Here is a 12,334-nt window from a genome sequence, read left to right on the forward strand (position 1 = left end):
CCTCCCGTCGTTCCTCGGTTTCCTACCTATAAAAAATATATTGTATGTACTTAAACCATGGTATATCTTTTTTCCATTGTACTAAAGTATTTTCATGAATGATGGAAATCAATTTTCATAAAGGAGCTTGTAATATATATTACTTGTCATTTACCGTAATAAATTCTATGTTATTAACTAAAACTTTGTATTAAACTCAATTTATTTTCCTGTTCACTTTTTGGAGGTGTTTATATAAAATGTGGCAGATCATAACTCCTGAGCAAAATATTTAAAATGTGCAACATCCTGCTTATGAATTTAATTTATTAGTTTCATATAAACATTTTCCTATTAGTATGCTATTAGCTAAAGTGTAGGAAAAAATACATTTATGTAATTTTCTACATTTAGATAAGATCAATTAGAGTCAAATACCATATGTAGACAAAGTAGACATATGGAAAATACTTAACATCATCAGTTCTCAGAATGAAAATGTTAGATCTCTAAGGTAAGGAACGAACCAAGGAACGAAAGAAATTAAAAAAAAACTATGTTTCTACATTGCTCCAACAACTTTCCAAACCCACTTTACCTCCCTGACTGTGACTGGCTGATGAACACTATCAGCCAGTCAAAACTCTGAAAACCCACCTGAGTTGGTTTAAAGATTGAGGATGTCTCGGATTCTCAGGTCTAGGGACCATCGTTTGAGCTTTTGATGACCTATTGATAATTATTCCATAAAGAAATACACTTTAATCACAACACCACTCTATTCAAAAATATATTCTATAAACTAAAAATATAAGACAAATATTGCCCTATGATGGATGGGAGAAGTGTGTACCCTGAGGTGGCCAAAGTGGGGCCTCCTGGACTGATTTTCTTGTGGCCCCCAACTGCAATTCAACAATTATTTGATACACCAGCACATGTAAGTAATGCAGATGGTGGCTATCCATCCATCCATCCATCCATCCATCCATCCATCCATCCATCCATCCATCCATCCATCCATCCATCCATCCATTTTCTTACTTGCTTTATCTCTCATGGGGTCCTGAGGGGTGCTGGTGCCTATCTCCAGCTTTTCAATGGGCGAGAGGCGGGGTACACCCTGGACAGGTCAGATGGTGGCTATTTATTCTTAATTAGGGCAAAATTGTTGCAGATAAGTTAAACATTTCTTACAATTGAAAACGTTAGATACAGCACAAAGTATCTTTAATTTCATAGTATAGATAGGACCACATTTGACCAATGACTTTTACTCATATCCAAACTTTAGTGCAAAAATATGAGCTTTTAATTCTTTTTCCGCTTATCCGGGGTCAGGTCAAGGGGTTAGCATCCTAAGTAGGGAGGCCTTTCCCTGTCCTTAGCCACTGTGGCAGCTCTCTCTTCCCCGCAACAGACTGCTGCAGCGCCCGCTTCCCTGCAGACACAGCAACAATCCGCCTATCGATCTCTTGCTCTATTTTTCCCTCATTCATGAAAAAGACCCCAAGATACCTAAACTCTTCCACTTGGGGCAGGACATCCTCCCCGACTCGTCATATTGGCTAAATACAGCAGCTGTTTTAAAAATAAAAGGCTGACTCAAATCCTGTTCCTATTCTGGAGAATTGACAAAAAAAATATCAGTGTGGTCCAAAAGAATTTGCAAAATGGATGTCCACCTTTTAATACAACAAAAGATGTAAACCCTTTTAAATTTTTAACCTGCAATGATTTACACATCCCTCTCGAACATAAAATTTGTTCGAAAGGGAGTTTGTTTAATTAAATTAGTGCTTGATCATAATTTGTGGAGCTGGTAAAAGTAAAAGTCACATTATATATTTGGGGAAATTTTAGTTTGTTTTTCATTCCCGTTTTTTGGCCCTCGAGTTGATGTGACAATTTTGGCCCAAGTGATGAAGAGTTTGGACACCCATGCTCTAGACAAGTGAAAGCTGGAGATAGGCACCAGTTCCCAATATAAGCGGGTATAGACAATGGATGTATGGATACAATAAATAAATAAAACAGCATTGATCAACAAAGACGCATCAATCTTTGGATACAGGCCGGATCATAATCTTTTAAAAACCACCGTTTTATTTGTGGAGTAGAAATAAAACCGGCCAGCATCATCTTTAGGTTTGAGCTTTGAAACATAAACCAACTGATTAGAGGCCCAGACACCGGTTTTCATTAGAGCCAGTTTGTTTCAGCACCATTGCCTAACCGTTACTATTACATCATCAACCAAACGGACCCAATCGCCTCATCAGCCTACAGACTACTCAGTCTACATGGAAGCCAATAAAACAGATGTGATGTTCGGCTTTGGTGGCAGATCGTCTTGGGCTGCTTTGGCTGCACCTTCCCAGCATGATCCTGTCCACCAATGTGACTTGGGTTCCTCTGTGTGTTGACTTTGACTCTGCGGGGGACTATTTTCTCTTCATTTTTCACATCATGGCTGGGATCAGCACCGTGCTCGTAGCGGGCTCCGTGGTGTGCGGCATCCTTTCCAGCCGGGCACTTTTAAAACAACACCGCTTCTTATTCATGCTGAACACCAGCGTCTCTGACACGTTGTCTGGATGTGGCATTTTCTATCTGTTTCTGTTTGATGTCAGGGAAAACTACCCAACCAAAAACGGGAGTTTTTACATTTTACCCTCTCTGCTCGGTGTTAATATCATGACGTTTCTATTCGCACAGTTTGATCGATATTTTGCTGTTTGTCATCCCTTCTTTTATGCTCGTTTCATCACCACTAAGGTTGTTATCTGTGTGAACGCCTACAGCTGGCTGCACGTTTATGGCATATTGGTGCTCCAGCGCGTGCTCCCACTGTCTAAAGCCACAGACATTGCAGTTTACAGCAGAATGAGCCTCTTAGTAATTATTGTCACCAAAGTGTCAATGACTATTAAGCTGTTTGTCGTGGCCAGATACCAGCTGCTCCGAGACCCTCCGGGACCGGAGAGAGACGGTAAGAAAGAATCCCTGCTAATCATGGTAGTTGTGGTTGTGTTTTTCCTGTTCTTCTGGGGTCCGAGCATCCTCTACACGATTCTGTCCACACTAATAGGAAAGTACATATTCTTCAAAAACAATGCAGTCAATCCTCTAAAGATCCTATCCAGGAGCAACGCTCTGTGCACTCCGTCTCTGTACCTGTGGGCGAGCCCCTCGCTCCGAGCGGCCGTGTGGAAGGCCGTGTGGAGCAGAATCTGCAAAACTCACAAATGGTTGGTTTGGTCACATAGTTTAAATTGAAGTAATTTTACATGTATATTCAGGCCACAAATGACAAATGCATGTGGAAAAAAAACAAAAAAAACATTTTACCACTACTAACATTTCCACCTTTCTCTTTTAGGTCTATTAAGGTTTCAAAAATCAATGTGATACTTTAAGCTTTCAGGCTTCCACACAGGTTTGTAGTTTCTTATTTTAAATGACCGCCTATTGTCAGAAAAGTTTTTCATTTGTATATACAAAAAAAAAGAAAAGAAAGAAAAAACAAATCATTTTTGGTCCGAAAAGCCACAATTTCAGCACATCGAATAGCTCAATAAGTCAAAGTCAGCTTTATTTGCATTTCTGTAATAAATACATATTTGGAATTTAAATTTCGCATCTCTTGGGCTCCCCAACCAACACAGGACAAATTAAAAGTGAGTAAAAGCATGAGTAGAAAAGTATAAATGTAAAAATATATGCTATCATGTGCAAAAAAACAAATAACAAAACAGTTAACTATAAGTATGTATATGCATATAACAGACCGTGGTTGCTGGAATTAGGTAGAATGCAGTATGTAACAACAGCATCTAGCTGGTTAAATAGCATGATGCATAGACAGTCAGAAACAGTGGTGTAATTCAAATAATTACCAAATAAAAAAAGAAAGCTATAAAATAATAACAATAATTCTAATAACAATACTACTACTACTACTACTACTACTACTACTACTACTACTAATAATAATAATAATAATAATAATAATACTAATAATAATAACAATAAATACTGCTCAAAAAGATTAAGAGAACACTGTGCTGTTTAAGAGTTCCTTTTAATTTTCTGAGCAGTATATATACATACACTGAGCCTGTATAATACCTATTAATGCAACTATGGCAACAATGATCGTTGCTTAAAAATAGTTCATAATCCAGCGCAAAGATAAAGATACCCCACAAACAGGGAAGAGGTAAAGGGAGACAGACATCAATGCTTGAACGGCAGTAAATATATGACCAGCTGGCTGAGAAACCAAGCACACAGGTAAAAAAAAAAAAAAAAAAAAAAAAAAAAAACATTTATAAAAATGGAGCAACAATACACAGTTGTAAAGCTTATATACTTCCCTTTAATTTCTGTAACATTTCTAGGAAACTTGCATTGTTAACTATGTAAAGGTCTACAGTGTACAGTGCCCATGACAAACTTGTTTTTTTTTTGCTATTGACTATTGTTTATTGTTGTCTGTTGGATTGGGGGATATACATTTGAAGAACCAAGACATGTTATTAATTAAACAATTTATTTATTTGAAGATCAGGAACCTCTGTGGGAGATACATACACAGCCACAACCAAGCCCACCTGTTTAGAGCCGCTTTTGACCCATAATAACAGGACCATTGACCAACATGTTTTCATGTTTATTGATGTTTTCACTTGTTTGTTATTAGTCTGACAACCGGTCACCGTTTCAATGTGTTTATGATGTTTTTATGTTTAAATGATGTGAAGCACTTTGAACTGCCTTGCTGCTGAAATGTGCCATACAAATAAACTTGTCTTGACTTGAGATTGAGAGCACAGGAAGGCTATCCCAAGCTTTCCTCTCCAAAATTCCCCACTCTGAAGTAACATACTGAAAAACACAATTTGGGGCCTAACAGTATGGAAATGTCACCAGTTGCAGAATTTCTAAATTGAGTTTTCCTCCAGTGATGGCAAGCCCTGTTTTCCCAGCAAGTTAGATTTGTTGTCCCACACCATTACACTAGGTCCAACAAAAACCGTTGAGCAAAGATGATTTTGTATGTTTTCCTTGGGCCTAATCATTTACTCTGCAGCTCAACCCCCAGTTTTCTTTTCTTTTTTTCTTTCAAATGTTTTCTCATTTAAATACTTTCCAACCTTATTACATGTATTTTCTGAAACAAAGAAATAATTTTATTTCTCTTCACTCTTTCATATTTCTTTTTCTTGCAGGATTCAATTCAGCGCTCCCAAATACACATCTGGACCCATCACAAAGACTGGTTGTGCGATCTCTCCATATTTCATCTTATTACTTTTGCATTGTTTTGTTGTTTGATTGAACCGAAGAGTCCAGCCAACTGGGAATTGCACTTTGTCTCCTCTGTGCAGGGTTGAAATCACAGACAGACAAAAATGTGTCATCTAAATACACATTGGACAAGATTTTTTCAATACATGCAGTTTTTTTAAAAGCTGAACAATAAATTAAGTGATTTTAAAACTTTTCCTCTTGACTTTGAGCTACTGCAGGTTTTAGTGCACTTGTATTTGGGGACTTTGTAACACAAATATTTCAATATGTTCTGATACTACCTGGTAACACACATTTCAAATGTTTACACTAACAATTGTAGGTGTTAACCACGTTGCATATGTATTTCTGCTAACATTTCAAAAATTGTTTTAGAAATATTGAGTTAATGATGAAGAATTAAATTGCAAAGTGAAAATATTAGGTTCATACGGGACTTGAGGACTCCATTTTGCTTTTATTGTTGTTAGACTGACCAACAGTACTGACCAATCCGGAGCCGTTACAGAAGTGTGACACATTGAAATGCTGATGTTAGAATAGCTGTACCAAGAACAGAAAACCCATTGCTCCTGTTCAAAGGGTCATCAACCATGCAGCTATGGCGATGCTCCAAACAAAATAATTTCATTTTCAGTGATTATACCAACCCCTGGTCGAAATTCGCCACTGCCTGGTGTGTTTCAAGCCTATTGTACATAATTGTTCCTCATTTTAACATTAAAAACTTCGTATTCTGAGCACAAATAAAGGCAAAAAACACAAAAAAGCCAGCCTCCCCCTCTCCTGAGGAAGTAAAAGCCTTTGTGCTGCTTATGAAACTGCATAAGAAAAGTAGAAAAGACTAAAAAACCTTAACATTTATTTATCTTATTTTATACCTATTTTAAACTTCAGGGAAGCCCGAGGCTGAAATAACAGATGGTGGCTTGCATTTTTTATTCTCAATATAAATGTGTATTGATTTATCACATGATATTTCAGTAAAATACGCTAGAAATTGTGGTTGTGACAAAAGGCGAGTAAGCTGATAGGGTATGAATACTTTTGCAGCGCTGTACATCGTGCTGACATGGATGAGTGAATTGTCATCAACTCTCTGCAGCTTATCTCCAGTGACTTCACAGTACCTATATAACAGAGTCTGTGCGTGAGTTTCACTAACAATGCTGCTGTCCAACATTACAGACTCTGCAGAAGCAGCAGGAGTTATTCTCTCTGTGGACTTCAGCAGCCCAGAGGACTACTTCATCTTCATCTTCCAGATATTATTCGCCACCAGCACAGTCCTGGTAGCAGGGACGGTGGTGATCGGGATCTCAGCCACCAGAGCGCTTAATTTTCATGCTGAACACCAGCATCTGTGACACTCTGGTGGGTTTCACTGTGTATTATCTGGGCCTGTTTGATGTTCAGGAGGGGTATCCTTCCAGAAACGGGGCATATAATGTGTTACCATCACTGCTAGGGGTCAACATACTGACCTTCCTGTTTGCTCAGTTCATCCTCAACACTGAAATCTTAAAGACACCAAGCTAAAATAAATAAATAAATAAAAAATAAACGTCTCCTCTTTCATAACTGAATACTGAAAAAGTCATGGTCTTTGCCTTTTATGCTATAATGAAATTTGTCATTTAGCCAGTGGAATAAACATTGAAAATGGGAATTTTCCTAAAAAAAAACAAAAAAAGAAATTGTAATAAGCGCTTATTTTTGTTGCTTTTAGATAATTTTTTTTACCTAAATATTGTTGTTATTTAGGGTTGCAAGTTTTTATGCAACAGCAAATGTTTTTCCAGATAAATTATGGGATTTAACTGAAACAGTAATCTAATATTTTTCTTGTCTCCACAAAGAAAGGTTCTGGGGCCTCATGTATAAACCATGTCTACAGACACACACACACACACACACACACACACGCACACACACAAAAAAAAAAAAAGTGATGTGCACAGAGTGCGTACAGAACGAAATTTTGTTTGCATACAGCTTGAAAAATCACAGTTAATTGCAGTAAATTTCAGGATAAGGTGCAGCAGTAATTTATGTAAACAATTGAAATGTAAACAATGTAAACAATGCAGGGGAAATAGACAGTGTGTGATTCACAGTGTACATGTGAGTATTATTAGAACCGTGCAATATACGAATGTGGTACAGAGTCTATTTGTGGCTTCAGCAGTTCAGCAGTTCTGAAGCATATGTGCAAATGAGTAAATGTGCGGATATACGAATGTGATACAGAGTCCATTTTGTGGCTTCAGCAGTTCAGAGTCCGTTTTGTGGCTTCAGCAGTTCAACAGTCTGATGGCATGTGTGCAGATGTGTAAATGTGTAAATGTGCAGATATACGAATGTGATACAGAGTCCATTTTGTGGCTTCAGCAGTTCAACAGTCTGATGGCATATGTGCAAATGTGCAATATGTGAATGTGGTACAGAATCCATTTTTCGGCCTCAGCAGTTTAGAGTCCCTTTTATGGCTTCAGAAGTTCCAGCACTTCAACAGTCTGATGGCAACAGGGAAAAAGCTTTTGCAGAACCTGGTGGACCTGCAGCGGATGCTGCGGAGCCTCTTCCCAGAAGGCAGTATGGAGAACAGTCCATGGTGGGGGTGTGAGGGGTCCCCGATGATGTTACGGGCTCGGGACACGCAGCGCTGAGATGAAATGTCCTTGATGGAGGGAAGAGGAGCCCCGATGATCCCTTCTGCTGTCCTCACCACTCTCCTCACGTTCTTCCGGTCAGAGACACTGCAGCCTCCACACCACACAGAGAGACAGCTGGTCAGAATGCTCTCTATGGTGCTTCTGTAGAAGGTCGTGAGGATGGGCGGGGGCAGGTAGGCTCTCCTCATCCTCCGCAGGAAGTACAGTGGTTTCTGTGCCTTTTTCACCAGTGACGTGGTGTTCACAGACCAGGTGAGGTTGTCCGTGATGTGCACCCCCAGGAACTTGGTGCTGCTGACCACCTCCACAGCTGAGCTGTTGATGAGCAGTGGAGCGTGGTGGGGCCGGTTCTTCCTGAAGTCGACAATGATCTCCTTCGTCTTCAATGTTCAGGATCAGGCTGTTGTCTCTGCACCAGCCCACCAGTTGCTCAACCTCTTCTCTGTAGTCCTGGATCCATCCATCCATCCATTTTCTTACTTGCTTTATCTCTCATGGGGTCGTGAGGGGTGCTGGTGCCTATCTCCAGCATTTCAATGGGCGAGAGGCAGGGTACACCCTGGACAGGTCAGATGGTGGCTATTTATTCTTAATCAGGGCAAAATTGTTACAAATAAGTTAAACATTTTTTACAATTGAAAACATTAGATACAGCACAAAGTATCTTTAATTTCATAGTATAGATAGGACCACATTTGACCAATGACTTTTACTCATATCCAAACTTAATTGCAAAAATATGAGCTTTTAGTTCTTCTTCTTCCGCTTATCAAGGGGTTAGCAGTCAAAGTAGGGAGGCCCTTCCCTCTCCTTAGCCACTTTCCCGCAACAGACTGCTACAGCGCCCGCTTCCCTGCAGACACAGCACCAAACCGCCTATCGCTCTCTTGCTCCATTTTTCCGTCATTCGTGAACAAGACCCCAAGATACTTAAACTCCTCCACTTGGGGCAGGACATCCTCCCCGACTCATCATTTTGGCTAAATACAGCAGCTGTTTTAAAAATAAAAGGCTGACTCAAGTCCTGTTCCTATTCTGGAGAATAGACAAAAAAGTGCTTGATCATAATTTGTGGAGCTGGTGAAAGTAAAAATCACAATATATATTTGGGGAAATTTTTTGTTTGTTTTTTATTCCTATTTTTTGGCCCTCGAGTTGATGTGACAATTTTGGCCCAAGTGATAAAGAGTTTGGACACCTATGCTCTAGACAAGTGAAAGCTGGAGATAGGCACCAGTTCCCAATATAAGCGGGTATAGACAATGGATACAAATACAATAAATAAATAAAACAGCATTGATCAACAAAGACGCATCAATCTTTGGATACAGGCCAGATCATAATCATTAAAAACCACAGTTTTATTTATGGAGTAGAAATAAAACCGGCCTGCATCATCTTTAGGTTTGAGCTTTTAAACATAAACCAACTGATTAGAGGCCCAGACACCGGTTTTCATTAGAGCCAGTTTGTTTCAGCAACATTGCCTAACCATTACTATTACATCATCAACCTGATGGGAGGAGAAGACCATCCCAAACGGACCCAATCGCCTCATCAGCCTACAGACTACTCAGTCTACATGAAAGCCAATAAAACAGACGTGATGTTCGGCTTTGGTGGCAGATCATCTTGGGCTGCTTTGGCTGCACCTTCCCAGCATGATCCTGTCCACCAATGTGACTTGGGTTCCTCTGTGTGTTGACTTTGACTCTGCGGGGGACTATTTTCTCTTCATTTTTCACATCATGGCTGGGATCAGCACCGTGCTCGTAGCGGGCTCCGTGGTGTGCGGCATCCTTTCCAGCCGGGCTCTTTTAAAACAACACCGCTTCTTATTCATGCTGAACACCAGCGTCTCTGACACGTTGTCTGGATGTGGCATTTTCTACCAGTTTCTGTTTGATGTCAGGGAAGACTATCCAACTAAAAACGGGAGTTTTTACATTTTACCCTCTCTGCTCGGTGTTAATATCATGACGTTTGTATTCGCACAGTTTGATCGATATTTTGCTGTTTGTCATCCCTTCTTTTATGCTCGTTTCATCACCACTAAGGTTATTATCTGTGTGAACGCCTACAGCTGGCTGCACGTTTACGGCATATTGGTGCTCCAGCGCGTGCTCCCACTGTCTAAAGCCACAGACATTGCAGTTTACAGCAGAATGAGCCTCTTAGTAATTATCGTCACCAAAGTGTCAATGACTATTAAGCTGTTTATTGTGGCCAGATACCAGCTGCTCCGAGACCCTCCGGGACCAGAGAGAGACAGTAAGAAAGAATCCCTGCTGATCATGGTAGTTGTGGTTGTGTTTTTCCTGTTCTTCTGGGGTCCAAGCATCCTCTACACGATTCTGTCCACACTAATAGGAAAGTACATATTCTTCAAAAACGATGCAGTCAATCCTCTAAAGATCCTATCCAGGAGCAACACTCTGTGCACTCCCTCTCTGTACCTGTGGGCGAGCCCCTCGCTCCGAGCGGCCGTGTGGAAGGCCATGTGGAGCAGAATCTGCAAAACTCATAAATGGTTGGTTTGGTCACATCGTTTAAATTGAAGTAATTTTACTTATTCAGGCCACAAATGACAAATGCATGTGGAAAAAAAAAAAAAACGTTTTACCACTACTAAAATTTCCACCTTTCTCTTTTAGGTCTATTAAGGTTTCAAAAATCAATGTGATACTTTAAGCTTTCAAGCTTCCACACAGGTTTGTAGTTTCTTATTTTAAATGATCGCCTATTGTCAGAAAAGTTTTTCATTTGTATATGCAAAAAAAAAAAAAAATGAAAAGAAAGAAAAAACAAATAATTTTTGGTCTGAAAAGCCACAATTTCAGCACATCGAATAGCTCAATAAGTCAGCTTTATTTGCATTTCTGTAATAAATACATATTCGGAATTGAAATTTCTCATCTCTCGGGCTCCCCAAACAACACAGTACAAATTAAAAGTGAGTAAAAGCATGAGTAGAAAAGTATGAATATAAAAATATATGCTATCATGTGCAAAAAACAAATAACAAAACAGTTAACTATAAGTATCCATATACAAATAACAGACTGTGGTTGCTGGAATGAGGTAGAATGCAGTATGTAACAACAGCATCTAGCTGGTTAAAATGCAGGATGCATAGACAGTCAGAAACAGAGCAAAGCGTTGGGAGGGGGAGGGGGTGCTGGAGTGTTCAGGGTTAGGCAGGGCAGGGCTACACGGCCACAGTGGTGTAATTCAAATAATTACCAAATTTAAAAAAAAGAAAGCTATATAATAATAATAACAATAATAAATCTACTGCTGAAATGTGCCATACAAATAAACTTGTCTTGACTTGAAATTGAGAGCACAGGAAGGCTATCCCAAGCTTTCCTCTTCAAAATTCCCCATTTTGAAGTAACATACTGAAAAACACAATTTGGAGCCTAACAGTATGGAAATGTCACTAGTTGCAGAATTTCTGAATTGAGTTTTCCTCCAGTGATGACAAACCCTGCTTTCCCAGCAAGTTAGATTTGTTGTCCCACATCATTACACTAGGTCCAACAAAAACCGTTGAGCAAAGATGATTTTGTATGTTTTCCTTGGGCCTAATCATTTACTCTGCAGCTCAACCCCCAGTTTTCTTTTCTTTTTTTTCTTTCAAATGTTTTCTCAATTAAATACTTTCCAACCTTATAACATGAATTTTTTGAAACAAAGAAAGAATTTTATTTGTCTTCACTCTTTCATATTTCTTTTTCTTGCAGGATTCATTTCAGCGCTCCCAAATACACATCTGAAGCGATCACAAAGACTGGTTGTGCGATCTCCCCATATTTCATCTTATTACTTTTGCATTGTTTTGCTTTTTTGATTGAACCAAAGGGTCCAGCCAACTGAGAATTGCACTTTGTCTCCTCTGTGCAGGGTTGAAATCACAGACAGACAAAAATGTGTCATCTAAATACACATTGGACTAGATTTGTCCAATACATGCAGTTTTTTAAAAGCTGAACAATAAAATAATTGATTTTAAAACTTTTCCTCTTGACTTTGAGCTAGTGCAGGTTTTAGTGCACTTGTATTTGGGGACTTTTTAACACAAATATTTCAATATGTTCTGGTACTACCTGGTAACACACATTTCAAATGTTTACACTAACAATTGTAGGTGTTAACCACATTGCATATGTATTTCTGCTAACATTTCAAAAATTGTTTTAGAAATATTGAGTTAATGATAAAGAATTAAATTGCAAAGTGAAAATATTAGGTTCATACAGTACTTGAGGACTGCATTTTACTTTTATCGATTTTATTGATTGACCAACAGTACTGATCAACCCGGAGCCATTACAGAAGTGTGACACATTGAAATGCTGATG

At 39.1% G+C, this 12,334-nt stretch overlaps 2 protein-coding genes across 2 annotated transcripts; both read left to right on the forward strand.

The window, feature by feature from the left end:
- Nucleotides 1-2,338: 2,338 nt before the first annotated feature.
- On the forward strand, nucleotides 2,339-5,232 carry LOC118564808 (kappa-type opioid receptor-like). Its single transcript, XM_036143984.1, has 3 exons — nucleotides 2,339-3,230; nucleotides 3,362-3,418; nucleotides 5,214-5,232. Exons 1-2 carry the CDS (start codon nucleotides 2,362-2,364, stop codon nucleotides 3,396-3,398), a joined length of 906 nt encoding a protein of 301 aa, XP_035999877.1. The 5' UTR covers nucleotides 2,339-2,361; the 3' UTR covers nucleotides 3,399-3,418; nucleotides 5,214-5,232.
- Nucleotides 5,233-9,631: 4,399 nt separating this feature from the next.
- LOC105928345 (olfactory receptor 4K1-like) lies at nucleotides 9,632-11,982 on the forward strand. The gene is made up of 3 exons (XM_012865566.3): nucleotides 9,632-10,500; nucleotides 10,625-10,681; nucleotides 11,717-11,982. The coding sequence occupies exons 1-2, from the start codon at nucleotides 9,632-9,634 to the stop codon at nucleotides 10,659-10,661; spliced, it is 906 nt and encodes a 301-aa protein (XP_012721020.3). The 3' UTR covers nucleotides 10,662-10,681; nucleotides 11,717-11,982.
- Nucleotides 11,983-12,334: the final 352 nt, after the last annotated feature.

This window comes from Fundulus heteroclitus, chromosome 12 (assembly GCF_011125445.2).
Source record: "Fundulus heteroclitus isolate FHET01 chromosome 12, MU-UCD_Fhet_4.1, whole genome shotgun sequence".
Classification (NCBI taxonomy): Eukaryota; Metazoa; Chordata; class Actinopteri; order Cyprinodontiformes; family Fundulidae; genus Fundulus; species Fundulus heteroclitus.

Coding starts and splice junctions, on each gene's coding strand:
- LOC105928345 (XM_012865566.3), top strand. CDS start 9,632: ATGATCCTGTCCACCAATGTGACTTGGGTTCCTCTGTGTGTTGACTTT. Junction 10,501..10,624: donor ATCTGCAAAACTCATAAATG/GTTGGTTTGGTC, acceptor TTTCTCTTTTAG/GTCTATTAAGGTTTCAAAAA.
- LOC118564808 (XM_036143984.1), top strand. CDS start 2,362: ATGATCCTGTCCACCAATGTGACTTGGGTTCCTCTGTGTGTTGACTTT. Junction 3,231..3,361: donor ATCTGCAAAACTCACAAATG/GTTGGTTTGGTC, acceptor TTTCTCTTTTAG/GTCTATTAAGGTTTCAAAAA.